At 38.7% G+C, this 15,316-nt stretch overlaps 2 protein-coding genes across 2 annotated transcripts; one reads left to right on the forward strand and one right to left on the reverse strand.

Moving 5' to 3' along the window:
* Window positions 1-137: 137 nt before the first annotated feature.
* On the forward strand, window positions 138-6,177 carry lias (lipoic acid synthetase). The gene is made up of 11 exons (XM_005807769.3): window positions 138-258; window positions 519-694; window positions 1,230-1,323; window positions 1,583-1,663; window positions 2,073-2,229; window positions 2,620-2,677; window positions 2,802-2,930; window positions 3,659-3,804; window positions 3,881-3,951; window positions 4,040-4,151; window positions 5,373-6,177. The coding sequence occupies exons 1-11, from the start codon at window positions 175-177 to the stop codon at window positions 5,441-5,443; spliced, it is 1,179 nt and encodes a 392-aa protein (XP_005807826.1). The 5' UTR covers window positions 138-174; the 3' UTR covers window positions 5,444-6,177.
* On the reverse strand, window positions 5,902-15,303 carry ugdh (UDP-glucose 6-dehydrogenase). Its single transcript, XM_005807752.3, has 12 exons — window positions 15,081-15,303; window positions 12,446-12,607; window positions 11,887-11,988; window positions 11,608-11,808; window positions 11,332-11,529; window positions 9,941-10,088; window positions 9,228-9,322; window positions 9,014-9,144; window positions 8,647-8,786; window positions 7,483-7,574; window positions 7,281-7,391; window positions 5,902-6,526 (listed from the first exon to the last, which is right to left on the reverse strand). Exons 2-12 carry the CDS (start codon window positions 12,605-12,607, stop codon window positions 6,416-6,418), a joined length of 1,491 nt encoding a protein of 496 aa, XP_005807809.1. The 5' UTR covers window positions 15,081-15,303; the 3' UTR covers window positions 5,902-6,415.
* Between the last annotated feature and the right edge of the window lie 13 nt (window positions 15,304-15,316).

Genomic DNA, 15,316 nt, shown 5'->3' on the forward strand with positions numbered 1-15,316 from the left:
AAAAAAATCATTATTAAAATGCATAATCTTTTATAATTTATGGTACTGTTTTTATGAAAAACTTTGAAACCAGGGACATGTCATATTTCCCAGTCAGTTTTTGTTTCATGAATGCAGCATTAGACAGAAGCAGCTGCTTGTCGAGGTTAGATCGTTTCTAGGGATTTTGCTGTCATGGCGTTGTTAACACAGAGTTGCTGTGTGACGGGTCGCTTTTCCACAAACCACTTAAGGTTAAGTCCCAGATCGATCTTACACGTGAGTGTCTGAGGAAACCCGAATATGTGAAAATTATTCAAACTGCTTTCTGTCCGCTAAGTTAACATTCAGAATCGGGGTCAGTGGGTCTGGAGCTAACATTAGCTAGCAGTCTTTATTTTGTAACTCCGCTGCTCTGCTGTGCTGCTGACAGCTTATTTATCAAAGCAGACTCTGTCTGTGGATCCTTAAACTTCTTATCTGGAGAATAATTGATGTTTGACTAATTGAGAGCTGACCGGAGTGACTTCTGGTTACAGGTGTACACAAGCTGTCTGAACACTTCACCCAAGTCCTCTGCAGACAGAGAGGACAGGAAGAAGGAGCTTCAGAGCCAGGACGGCCCCGGGCTGCAGGACTTTATATCTGGGGAACTCTCTGAGAAAAGCAAGTGGGCAGAGTACAGAGGCAACCTGAAGAGACAGAAGGGGGAGAGGTACAGTGTTTCACTGTACAACCTTGAACCTTTTCCACATTCGGTGGTGTTCCAACAACGTGCTGGTATTTTATTGAGATTTTATGCAATAGACAAAAGCAACTGGCTCATTAATGAAAAGCAGAAGGAAAATTACAGACTGTTTTTCAGTCAAAGACTTGTAAATGCAGTTGTTTGAACTGGATTTTATTGAAACAGATCAGAGCAGAGGAGGTGGATATGAATATATATCACAATCTTCAGATTCCTAACACTTTAAAAGTATTTAAAGCATGTATCCTTTTTTAGTTATTTTTTCTTGTCACAAAATCTCTTTAGTTAAAGTTTGTTGCAGGCGCAACGTGGCAAAATGTGGAAAGATGGTGAATACTTTTGTAATTTACAGAGAAAGTATGTTCATCATACTTCATCAACATATGACTTTAAAGGAGACAGTTTAAATAGATATGCATGAAATTGATCATTTTAACAAATTAAAGTTTATCAGACACGTGTAAGTGAAAGGAACTTTATGTCTGTTCTCTGCTGTTGTTAGGCTGAGGCTTCCTCCATGGCTGAAGACAGAGATCCCTATTGGAAAGAACTACAACAGGCTGAAGAACACACTGAGAGACCTCAACCTGCACACGGTCAGCAGCAGACTACCCACATGCTTCGACTTTAGAATAAAACCAAAGCGTGAAACGTAGCAGGGAAACTTGTTGAAAATGTCTGTGCAAGGATGCATCTGATTAACGTCACAGTTAAAATTCTGCCAAGCTAGGAAACTGTGTGCAATATTTTTATTCAACCTTTTACTGAAACTATTAGATTTACACAGCAAAGACAGGCTTAAATAATCCTGTGTGTGTTCTTCTTTTGTAACAGTGTCTCTGTGTGTTTTCTCAGGTGTGTGAGGAGGCCAGGTGTCCAAACATTGGAGAATGTTGGGGTGGAGGAGAATATGCCACCGCTACCGCCACCATCATGGTGAGCCTCTGCCGTCATGTTGAAATGAAGGACGTTAACTTTTCTTTTTAATGTCTGAAGATACTTCTTATCATGAATGTATTAGTCCATACATTAAGGTACCTCTCAGATACTTAAAATGCAGCAGGCTGCTCTTTTAATGAGTTTAACAGCTCCTGCCACAGAGTGTTTGATCATAAATTACCTTTACAGTAATTTATGAGTTCAATAAAGTTTCCTCCACAAGGACTTTCTCCATATGTTAGTCATTTGAAGCTCAGAATTCTTCAGCAATTAAAGACAGCTGAGTTCAGCTAAGTTAACTTTTCTTACATTGATGGCGAATCTGTTGTTGATGCTACAATTCAGGTGTCTATTTTTTTTTCCACTGACGCATAGATTACTTTTCTTTCTGTCTTTCTGCTGGTAGCTAATGGGAGACACATGCACCCGAGGGTGCAGGTTCTGCTCGGTGAAGACGGCCCGTCAGCCGCCTCCTCTGGACCCAGATGAGCCTTACAACACAGCCAAGGCCATCGCAGCCTGGGGGCTGGACTATGTGGTTCTGACATCTGTTGACAGAGATGGTAAAGTTTCTTCCCCCAGTGTGTCTGCGCCACACCTGGTGCTGAACCGTTACTGGTCATCACACCTATTAACTCCTTACGTTTTCTGACTTAAACGTCCACTGTTATCAATTCTTTTAAGCCCATTTGTAGAGTATATTTGGAAAAGGTTTCTAGAAAGTTATAGCAGAATTTTCTGCATTAATTGGGCTTTGAGTACAGAAAAAAAGCACAGATTGATGGATGAACAGAATTTTAGACTTTAATAATATTTTTTCCCTATACTTCTACAGACCATAAAATACATAAATCTTATCTACAATACAATTTACATTTCTACAAATTTGCTAAACATACTTACAATATGCTTTTGAATGATCAATCGGTTTTATTTCTGCTGTTTATTTGCAGATATCGCTGATGGAGGAGCAGAACACTTTGCTAAAACAGTTACTAGCCTGAAGGGGAGGTAGATTATTATTATTATTATTTTTAGATTTGTATCAGATGGATCTGCCATTAGATCTTTTTAAATGCATTTCATTTCATGAGTGCAAAGTTGACAAGCAAGCGCTTTTGTCTTTTTTATGCAGAAACCCTCACATCCTGGTCGAATGCCTGACCCCTGATTTCCGTGGCGACCTGTCAGCGGTAGAGAAGATTGCCCTGTCAGGGCTAGACGTTTACGCTCACAATGTGGAGACGGTGCGAGAGCTGCAACGGTATGCACACTGTACACCTCTGTAATTTACTATTTCATAATATTAATAAACTTGTGGGTACTATTTCAAAAAGAAATAGTTGATTAGAGGATAATCAAACAGTTTGTTGAGATTTAATATGAGCTACATGAATTTATATATTTTTTTATATCAATCTGAAACACCAACATTATAATAAATCACTCTGCCTGTTAGGCAAATTTGATGTCAAAACATCAAATTTTGCCGGATGATAAATTGGCCCTCTAATTATTGCGATAACTGGTAATATTGTTTTGAGACCATTTTCAAGTAATATTGATAAATGGCATAATAATTCAATTTCACCCTCTCAAAGACCAATAAGTTTAATTTTGTGAAGAACACCTAACACTGGAACTGGAAGATATTTTAAATATCCTAAATAAAACACAACAACCAAAATCAATAAATAAAACAAAAATAAAAACCAAAGAGGTAAATAAAACAGACTATAATGTCTCTGTAAACAAAATCGCTCTTCAAAAAATTTTTACCATCAGAATGTAAATGATCAAGCTCATTTTATGCAATATGACAGCCTTACTGTCCTTTTGTATGAGTCGATAATATGATTACAATGAAATGGAAGACAACAGAAACATCTTGACTGTGTTAAATTCAGATCTCTGCTAGCTAACACAGCCTGACCACCAGGTGGCGCCAGATTCATTCCTCAGCCTGAAACATTTCTCCACCACCCGCTCCAGGTATGTTCGGGACCCCAGAGCGAACTTCGACCAATCCCTGACTGTCCTGAAACACGCCAAGCAGGTCAAACCCGGCGTCCTCACTAAGACCTCCATCATGCTGGGACTGGGCGAGAGCGACCAGCAGATAGTCAACACTCTGACCGGTCTGTGGCAGCTGCAGATAAACACACGCAGGTCTGTGTAAGCGCTTGTCTGACTGTTGCTGTGGTGACGTTGCAGAGCTGAGAGAGGCAGGAGTGGACTGTCTAACCCTCGGTCAGTACATGCAGCCCACAAAGCGCCACCTAAAGGTGAGTCGTCCGCACTGCAGAAGCAGGCAGGTCAGATTTATTGTTTGCAGATGGATGCATAATTATGAGGACGTGTGATCGGGTTTAGGTGGAGGAATACATCCCCCCTGAAAAGTTTGCTTACTGGGAGAAAGTCGGGAACGAGATGGGATTTGTGTACACAGCCAGCGGGCCACTGGTTCGATCCTCCTACAAAGCAGGTGAGCTGAATTATTAATGCTGCAAAAATATGAAGGAAAATGAACTTAAGTGCAGAATTGTTCAGATTAGATTTCATTGAGAATAAAATTGTAAGCGGTCGATCTCTCTGCATGGTTCTGCCTGCTTGTAACATCATTTAGAAAAACAAGTGAGGTCTGTTTTTTGTGTGCATGTTTTCCTTTTGTGTGCTGTAATTTGAGATTTAATTGTCTGGAGGTTCAGTTTAGCTGAGATCTTAGATCAGACCAGCTTGTTTTTCGTTCCCAGAGAGCAGCAATATGAGCAGCATTCAGGGTATCTTCAGATGACCTGGAGTTAGGTCCAGTTGTGCAACAAAACAGCTCATCAACAGTTGTTTTTACAACTAATAATACAATATACTATGCGTTGTAAAATGTTTGCACCACTTGGACTTTTTTAGTTTGCCTCACTATAGTACCAAACTTTAAAGTAGCATACTGTATTGAGATTTTATTTGGAAAAACACAAAGTAGTGCATAACTTCAAAGTGCAAGGAAAAGAACATTTAGAAAATGTTGGCCATCATTTATATTTAGCTTCTTTTACTCTGACACATCTAAATTATATTCAGCGGTAGAAAAACGAACACTGCACACCTACCTTCTGCTTCACTGCTATAAAACTAAAGTTTGTCTAGAGCTTCAAAATATCTTATAAACATGGACTGAAATACTTTTATTTTGAAAAGACAAAATGTAATTAAAAATTAATTTCTATTATCAGATTTTAGAACAAAATAAATCAAATGTTTACAGAGGGAATAAATATTTTGTACAGCATTGTAAGTCCCTTCCGTAAATATGAAAAATAAAAAATATAGATAGAAAACTAAAAATTATTACAGTAAATTGTATTTTAAAAGCCTTGTTGTATTGGTGTGTTCCTAAAGTAGATATTTTCTTCCCTTTATTGCAAAAAACTCCTACAGAAAAACTGCAAAAACCACCACTTCTTATTCCCTTTATAATTACAAAATACTTCTTACAGTGTGTGGTTTTATAAGAACCACATGTGGCTCTGGAGCTACAGGTTACAGACTCCTGCCTTAGAGTAAAGATTAAGAACCGAGTTAATCGGTTCTTAATTGGCTAACCTTTAGTCATTTGCAGCTCAGAGGAAGTTTGGGGGAAATGAGCCTCCACATCTGAACAGTTCAAGTAATAAAGCAGAAAATTAAAAACAATTTTTCCTCCTAACAGGTGAATTCTTCTTGAAGAATCTGCTGAAGAAGAGAAAAGCAGAAATCACAACAGAACAAGAAGCTTCTTGAAGCAGCTCATGTTTTTTTTTTCTTCTCCTAATCGCACTAACAGTCTGTAACGCATCACAATGATCCATTGTTTTCAGCAGGAAATTCACTCATTAGAACCAAGAAAAACAGAGACCAGGAGGCTAAACTAAAACTTGCAACAAAAAGTTTTTTTGTCAGGATACTAGATTTTCCATCTCCACCTGTAGCTGCCCTGAAGCACTGCCTTTTGTTAAAACGATCAGAGAACCAGATGAGACTCATGGCCAGCTGGGAGCAGAAGCTGCACTTTTCAATCACCTTCTCTAGCCTCCATAAACAGCATAGGGAGCTAAAGCTCTAACAGGAAGTCCTGTTTTCTGCTTTCTTTAAAACACTGAAATCAAGTAGTGTGTGAAACAAACGTCTTTTCTAAAATGTTCTGTCTATGTCTACTTGATACATTGGTATCAGAGGGAGCTCAGAAATGAGATTTAAGCTTAAAAAGACAGATTTATTGGAGAAAAGTATATTTGTATCTAAAGATTTAGATTACAAGCGTTCAGTACAAATTATAGACTCACATTTTATTGCATTGGCCCTTCAGGTGAACATCCTGACACGGAAGATTAACATACAGCAACATGATTTATAAAAATTGTTTTTTTTTTAATTATATAAAACTTTGCATTTAAGGACAGTACTTCATTATATAGTAAATTATATAAGAAATGACTTGTGTTTATAGTGTTTATATAAAAAAACAGGTCATCTGATGTGTGTCTGTGTGAAATACTGTTCTGGGTGTGATGTAAAGTTATTGGTGCACATGGAATGATTTAATATAAAAAATATTTGATCTGTAATCACTTTCAGTCGTCCGTCCAGGTAGCAGAGAAGCTGCAGGCCTGCTGTGTGGCCAGCAGGTGGCAGGACGCTACTCAGGCCCTTCTGCTGTTGAAATGAAAAGGAAGCAGGAGGAAAGTTGCCTGCTGCTGGGGGGAGAATTCAGCTTTAGGCTTTTGCCTTCTTGGTTGGAGGCTCAGTAGAAGCGGTGCGAGACCCAACGACTGCAGGGGTATAAGGGATTCGAGCAGAAGTCACTTTCTTTCCAATGGTCTCGATCTGCAACCAGAGAGGTGAAGTTAGCCGTTTGTCTGCAGAACTGTTGCACCTTAAAGTTTCACCTAATCACACTAACAGTCTGTAACGCATCACAATGATCCATTGTTTTCAGCAGGAAATTCACTCAATAGAACCAAGAAAAACAGAGACCAGGAGGCAGAAAACGATACAAGGTTTTTAGTTTGTTTATAAGTAAAAATTTTAGGGTATGTCTCCAATATTGTGATAGACACATAATCAATATCAATACAAAATACGTCTGATAGAATATTCGATCATTTCAACCAACTCCGATCCAGAACCACACAGCATTCTGGGGGATGTAGGCAGAGGAAAGACTGTAGCTGCTCAACTCACTCATGCTTTGGTTACCTAGCAACAGCCTGTTGGGTAACTTGCAGCAGCAGTTTTATGTAACTGCTTAAAAATTAAAAAAGATTTGCGCAAAAAGGAAAAATAAGTACATCAACTCAAATGAGACTGGATTAAAACAGGAAAAGTCGCATCACAAGTTCGGCAGTATTTCAGATATTTAAAACAAAAACTAATCAACAATTATCGACATAGCCGTATCGCCCAGTCCAAGACTGAAAACTGCAAAAACCACATACTTATGACTTTTATTTTAAAAAATAAGGAATAAAACCACCGATCAGTTTTCAATCTACTTCAAAAACATTCAACATTTTTAAGGTTTGCCAAGTAGAGTCCAATGAAAATAACGTGACAAAATGCGTAGAGTATGTCCGCTCACCTGAAAGCCGATGCTCTGCAGCTCGGCATGGAGGTGGTCAAGGACTCTGCGACCGTCGAATATGAAGGCCGGCTTCAGCATTTTCTTGTAAATCTTCTCGTAATCCAGTTCCTGTAGAGGCGTCAAAACGACATCGTGAAATCCCAAGTGCACGGTTGCCAAGGAAGAAGAAATGTGTAAGAAGAGTAATTATGATCGTGACCCTAAACATGTCCCACTCCGTGCAGATGACCAACGCATGAGCGCTCTGGCAGGCCTCATAAGGATCTGACGTTATAGTCACCAGCTCAGACACTGAGAAAAGAAACGAAAAGAGAGGGATTTATCATGTTTCACTATCACAAAACTAAATTACAACTTCAGAAAACAGAAATATTTTTCCTTATTAATTCATTATTAAACAGTAGAGCCACTATGTTTCAGTTTTCACTGTAAATATCTTAAACAACATGATTCATCATTACATCACACAGGGTTCATACACTTTTCCCACAATAAAATTCAAGCACTTTTTGATTTCAAAGTTAAAGTTTTCAAACTTTTCCAAGCACCAAACTTTCACAATAAAAAAATTTTTTTTTATTGTTGTTAATTTATTGTGATAATATTCTACATAGTAGGGACAAAGTAGACTAAAATAACAAAATTTTCTCACACACTCTAAAAACCTGATTGGTCAGAGAACAAAACAAACTCAATTAAAAACATCCCCGAGTTTCAATAACTAACATTTAAAATCAAAACTACTTTTATTTCAATCAAACAGATCTCATTAGGAATAATAAATATTCATTACATTAAACAAATTGTCTTAAGGCAAATGACCTACTTGCTTAAAGGCAATATAAATAATCACTTTCTATAAGGAGTTTTTTCTCCTAAAAGTTTATTACAACTTTGTTACAAAACACCAGTTTGAATATCAAACACTTTCAAGGACTTTATGCAGAAATTAAGCACTTTCCAAACCTTGAAAGCACCTTTTTGAAATTCAAACATTTTCAAGTATTGAAAATCCTTGAACCCTGAACACATAAAGAAAAGTTTAAAACTACAATTAATTTGAGATGTTTTATAAAGCTTTCAATGGGAAGCAGAAACAACTAAATTAACCTGAAAGATGATTCTAGAAAAGTCATCCATATTCATTCAATCCGCGTGTCAATTTAAAATGCTTTTCCCAAACAATGATCATGATTTCAAATTCACTAAACAAAGCTAGAGCTCTAAGTATCTCAAAGCACGAGTTCTCAACAAGGCTACTCGAGTTGCGTGTTTATTAATCGTTAACAGTAAATCACACAGAGCTGCAGGTCCAACAAAGCAATGAACTCTCTCTCTCTCTCTCTCTCTCTCGCTCACTCACCTCTTTCTGGGTTGTCCTCTGAGATGCTGGGCTGGGACAGGTCATGAATGATTTGCTGTTTAAGAACCTTGGGGTCATAGATAAACAGCTTGGCCCCCTCATCCATCAGATACTTTGATATGTAGATGCTGGATGACTCTCTGGAGTTGTAATACACACACAAACACATCAACAGTGATTAGGGGTGAAGTTCACTGCAGTGAGCTTTGGCAAGCTTCCAAGTGGTGGAAAAGTATCAGCACTGACTGGCCATGCTAATAGCAATGAATGAAAGCTTTAGCCTTTCTCTGCTGTGCCTGGGACAAGTTCACACTTGCAAAACAAGTCAAACCAGTCGATAAACTCAAGAAGACGAGAAGAGACTGACCTGGTGTCACCTGTGTCTTTTTTGAAAGAGAACCCCAGCAGAGCGATCTTTTTGCCGGTGACGGTGTTGAAGAGGCAGTCGATGATCCGACAAGCAAATCGTCGTCTTTGGTACTCATTCATGTCTATCACCTGAGAGGAATCGTGATCAGAATAATAAAGACGAAACAAATGCAGAGAACTAGACCCTTCGTTTACAGAGGTGCAGTTCCCACCTGCTGCCAGTAGGACGCCACCTCCGGCAGATTGAGGGCCTCGCACAAATACACCAGGTTGAGCACATCTTTCTGGAAGCAGCTCCCACCGAAACCTGAACAGGGCATCAACGAATGCTTGTGGATTAAAAATAAACACCACCTTCTAAAGCTGCACCATTTATTGTTTGGGATAATCCTCCAGCACGTTTTGTTCCAAACATGTTGTGAAGGAATTTTCAGAAATATTCCAGAGCATTCCCTCCTTAAGGAAAGTTGAGCTCTGCTGACCTGCACTGTAAAAGGACACAATCTTACCAAGTATTTTTAGTCTAATTTCTGATGCAAATGTCTCAGTACACTTGAATTAACAAAACTATCTTACAAGTAACATTTTTAAGTTCATAATTATTTAATATTGATGAAAAATTGCTAGTTCCACTTGCAGATTGTTTCACTTATATCTTTGGAAATATTTCTCTTATAAGTGAAATAATTTGCCATGGGAACTAGTTAAAACAAGCTCCTATATCTCTCTGAAAATCTACATGCAAGTTAGTTTTGTTTTATTTCAAGTGTACAAAGATATTTGCACCAGAAACTACACTAAAAGTACTTGAGAAGATCTTGTGTTTTTGCAGTCTGAACATTGCCTTCCTGTTACTCAACCTCAGGATTGTCCTGCTTCACAGACACACACATTGCATCTTAAAAGGTTTTGCTGTGATTCTTACCAACGCTGGCTTTGAGGAACTTGCTGCCTATCCTCTGGTCCATTCCGATGGCCTTGGCCACTTCCTCCACGTCGGCTCCTGTGGCCTCACACAGAGCACTGATGCTGTTGATGCTGCTGATTCTCTGGGCCAGGAAAGCATTGGCTGCCTGCAAATCCACAACACAACCAGATGTTTCTTTCAACATTCAGCCAAAAAATAAAAACAAAAATAAAATATTTTTATCCCTTGTCATCGCAAAAAAGAAAAAAAAAAAAAAAGAAGTAGGAATTGCAACTTTGGTTGTCCTTTATTTTTCATTTATCAAAATTATTTGACTGCGTGCCGATATGGACGTCATGAATGAATTTTCATTGACGCGGATCTTAGACTCAGAGATGCTGAAGTGTGAGGGAAAAGCAAGTTTATTGCAACTCATTTTAATCTTGCAATATTCAAAGATAATGTCGCAATTCAGTATTTTCCTGACAGACTTAAGTAATTGAGGGTTTCTTGAGCTTCACATAATCAAATGAAAATTTTTTCACCTCTGACATCGAAATGTTGATTTTGGCTAAAAACAGAATTTGAAAACATTTTGGTGACCAAGTTACTGTGAAAATGTTTTTTTTTGTTTATTGGAGTCAAATATGAAAGACTGAAATAAATACGACCAAATTCATGAAAACTAATTTTTTTTTTGGCTTAGACTGAAGATTTAACCCTCTATGGCATGGCGTTGCCCTCAGGCAACAAACCACATAGCTGTACCTCACATTGCTCCTTTATTTTATTTTTTGGGGGGCATGATTTTTGACATATTTTTGTCCAAAAAATAGTTCTTTTATGAATATAGTTTTTGTTTGATTTGTATTTCATTTCTCATAATCAGTGTAGACAATCTTGGTGTTCTAGACCAATGTTACCCTGAGGCAACAAACCCAAATCTGGTTCCAGGAGGTGTCAGAGTCCGATTTTATGATTGACATGTAATTAGGGACCACCAAGCTCCCAAAGAATGCAGGAAAATATTTCTTCCCCACAAAAATAAAAAGTCATGCCATAGAGGGTTAATAAAATAACATTTAAGAAATTACTAGAGCTTTTCTGATTACTAAAAGTCATTAAGGTACTGTAAATCATAAGTAGAAAGTATTTTTCGTTAAACTACAAATAGGTTTGCATTTGTAACACATTTGTACTATAATCTGATTTAGGACTGGAATTGGTTTGAATGAACTGGATTGATTTGAACTGAATTAGACCAGATTCTGCTGTAAAGTGCATTGAGATAACATTTGTGGTAATTTAGCGCTACAAAGTAAACATGAACTGCATTGAACATAATTTCTGAGTAAATGGTTTTGGGATAAACCACCAGTATCCATGTGTTCTCTATATGGTCCACTCACCAGTTTGGAGAGCTCAGACGACCAGGTGTTCGTAGTGATGATTCTGGATTTGGGCACCCAGTGTTCATACACAGCACAAAGCGCTTTGATCGCCCTCTGACCCTCCGGCGTCTCGTCCCCACCAATCAGGACGCGGTCGGGCTCCTTGAGATCCCGCACCGCCGTTCCCTCTGCGAGGAACTCGGGGTTGGACAGCACCTAAAACGACGCGCTCACACTCAGAAGCAAGACTCAAGAAGAAACTCTGACACCAGAGTTGTGTGTGAAAGTACACACCTGCAGGTTCAGGCTGGGTTTGGTGTTGGCGTCAAATATCCGCCTGATGCTCTCGGCGGCTCGCACGGGGACGGTGCTCTTCTCCGTGACGATCTTGTAGCCATCGGAGACCTCTACGATCTGCCGAGCGCACGACTCGATGAACTTCAGGTCGGCGGCGCGACCCTTCCCCATTCCATAGGTTTTGGTTGGGGTGTTGACCTGTAGAGACGATGCAGTTATGATGCGAGCTGATTAAACAGAAGGAAATCTTAAGTGCACTCAGACTGCGTGACTCACGGAGATGAAGACAAGATCGGCGTCCTTAATGGCTGAGGAAATGTCTGTGGAGAAGAACAAGTTTTTCCCTCTGCATGATTCAACCACTTCTTTCAGTCCCGGCTGAAATGAGAGGAAGTGGAGGGTTCAATTAGTGCAAGTGCAAGGAGGGGAAAGTGTTTCACAAAACACACGAGCAGCTCATGCTGATCATCACTAGTCATGATGATGTAATAGTGTGTGGTCAGGGTTGACGCAGGAAAATTGCGAAACAGCCTGGAACTAATTAACGGCTCACAAAGAAACGGAGCCACGGTCTTACTGAGACACAGACTGCAGCAACAACCAAATCTTACTGAGTCAACACTCTTGAGAGACAAGGTGTGGCTTCAAATAATAATAATAAAATAAGTGAGGCTGAACTTTCATGTCAACCCTGTATCAGCCACACCTTATTGCAAAGCATGTCAAAGGTGAAAAAGTGTTAATAAGCTGTGAGCTGCTGCTTTCTGTCCAAGTTCAACCATAAAACTCAATTAATCCTCGTCTCTGTGCTCTGAAACCGCTGATATCTTCCTACCTCGTAAATGGGCAGAGTGTCTGAGTTCCAGGCTTTAATGCGCGTCTCGTTGACGTCCACGACGGTCACCGTGATCTCCGGGCACATCTGAGCGATTACGCTGCATGTTGGGCCACCTACGTACCCGGCTCCGATGCAACAGATCCGTTTGATCTCAAACATCTGTTAAAGACACACCCACAAAGGAACCATATGGAAAATGCATGAGAAATATATACTTTCCTCTGCGAACTCACAGCGTAATAAATCAAGGCTGTATGTCTTGGCTGTGACTATTTCAAGAAATGTTTTGTTCTGCAGGAAAGAAGAACAACCGATGTGATTACAGACACCAGCAGAGTGATGTTAACATCAAAGAGATTTCTGACAAGCTGGAACCAGATACCATTTTAAATGTGGGATTAAACACTTTTGTAAGTGCGGCAAGCTCTCACTAGTCTAGCCCCTTAAAGCTCTTTCATACGCGACACGTTTCTTCCAAAAAAAGAGAGGTCTTGAATCCGACGGTCATCTTTAAGTCTTTACTGAATTTAAAAGAAAATAAAAATAACAAACAGATTCAAAACAAATAGAAAGTGACGGTCAAAGGACTGTGTTACTCTCAAAGTGCCAGACTTCTACAAAGAGCAAGTACTTTCGTCTTTCATAAACTAATTAGTCACTAACCAATCAGACGCTTATCTTTTTCAAATAACAGAGTAAATACTTTACTCACATAAACACAAAATAACATTTTGTATTAAGCTCCAAACATGTATATATGGCTCCTACAACTTTTATACAATGAAGCAGAATACAGTAAATCAGTATCAAATGCAGCAAACTGTGATAATAATAACTGAGATCCACCAATCAATTGGTCGAAGATTGAACTGGAACAATCTTCCCTCCATTATTATTAGTAATAAATAAAAAACAGAGGTTAGACTCATAACTGCCAACAAATGTTTGTTTTATTTTATTTTCTGTTAAATTAGAAACCATAACATCTATCAAAGAAGCTGCTGAATATGTTTTGTCTTTAATGTGATACAGTCCTACAACATAAAACAAATTTCCATTCCTTTCATTAAATGAATTAAAACTGAGAACTTCCACCATTTTAAGAAATAAAACACCAATGGACTGGAGCATCTTTAATGAATAGCGTTTCATATATTTCAAAGCCAATGTGGGTAAATTCTCATTGTAGATCTTACGTTTGTCGGGAAATGTTTCATGTTTTGAGGTATCTTTATAAATTTAATTAGTAATGATAAAATCTAGAGAGATGCCAATTTTCTCTTCATGTTTTCTGGTGATAACCAGATTAAACATTGAAAAATATGAATTTTTTTGGTCTTCATAGTTGCTAAATGCATATGTATTAATTAGTTTTATTTTGTAACCAGGCTGCTGTGTAATGCAGGCCTTCTGCCCAGGTCCCTCTTGAAAATGAGATCAGCTTTTTCCCACTTGCTATCAGACTGCTGAACTCTTAACTGGACTGCACTTAAAATCTGGTCTCCACTTTATACCTTGCACATGTACAGAGCTAAGTAGCTTCCTTTTTACTGTCAGTCCTGCACTTTATATTTTATATTTATATTTATATTCATATTTTATACTGTATTTTATTTTATTCTGGAGTAACCTCACAACATTGAAAGCTCAAAACATTGTCCTGAGCCGTATGCAATGAAATTTCGTTCTGTATACACCCTGTGCATGCAAAATGACAATAAAGTCAGTCTAAGTCTAAGTCTAAGTCTAGATCTCAACGGGGTTTACCTGGTTAAATAAAGGAAATAATAAAATAAAAAACTAAAATAGCACATTTTAATAAATAAATGCATCAACGAAAAAGCATGTAGCGTGATGTACATGTTGAGTTTACTAGAAAAAACAAAACTTGAAAAAAGTTAACACATGCCGTGACTCATTCATTTGTAAAAACTTAGAATTGCATTTTCTTTTAAACTTAAAATGATCTGTTAAATATCTTGAATTCCATGTAATCTTTATGGTGTATATTGTAGAAAAGGTGGAATTGGTAAAACAGTCAGGAAAACCCTGATTGGTGCATCTCTAGTAGTCATAACAGCGTAAGTAAATTTCAGAGTGGATAGTTTCTAATTTTCCTGCAAATGGTGGATGTTGTAAATATGAGCAACCTATTTTTCTGAATCAATTTAAAATAATTTGTTCCAGTTATGTGCCACGTAAAACTGATTTTTTAGATACGCAGAAACAACTGAAAACTAAAGATGAGGTACAAATAAACAGTCCAGGTTAGTTAATGGATCCTGCTTTAAAACCCCTTGAAAAGGAAGTTGTTAAGCAGCCCTGCAGTGAGTTACCAGCCGGGCCATCACAGCCTGGAGGGAAATAAAGACGCTTTTATCATCGCAGTGAAGCCACGTCTGCCACTGAGGAGAAAAAGAGACTCCTTCATCAGACACACCTTAGGGATTTATTTCGACATCTGCCTCTCTGTGAAAGCTCACAGTCCGCAGAGGACAGTCGCACATTACAGGAATAAACTAGTTCACTTCTTCTCTAAATACGCAGGTTGTGCGATTTAAACCCCCCAGCAGCCTTGAAGGAATGACCCAATAGGGCTAGCTATAGCGGAACCCAGCTAACAGATCCTCACCTCTGCCAGCTCGGTAATCTGTTAACTTCAGCACTGCGGAGGTTCAGCTCGGTTCTCTGGTAGATGAGTCTAAACAGCTGCGAGTTCCGGTTCTCCGGTTCTGTTTGATTGGACAACGGTTCGTAAACCTGGACTGAAGCAGCGGGATGCAGGCGATATCAGTGGAGCGGAGTGCCTGTGGTAACTTCCTGAGCTGCAGCCTGAAGTTTCACTGAGCGGAAGGAGGTTCCTCGGCT

This window comes from Xiphophorus maculatus, chromosome 5, assembly GCF_002775205.1.
Source record: "Xiphophorus maculatus strain JP 163 A chromosome 5, X_maculatus-5.0-male, whole genome shotgun sequence".
NCBI lineage: Eukaryota > Metazoa > Chordata > Actinopteri > Cyprinodontiformes > Poeciliidae > Xiphophorus > Xiphophorus maculatus.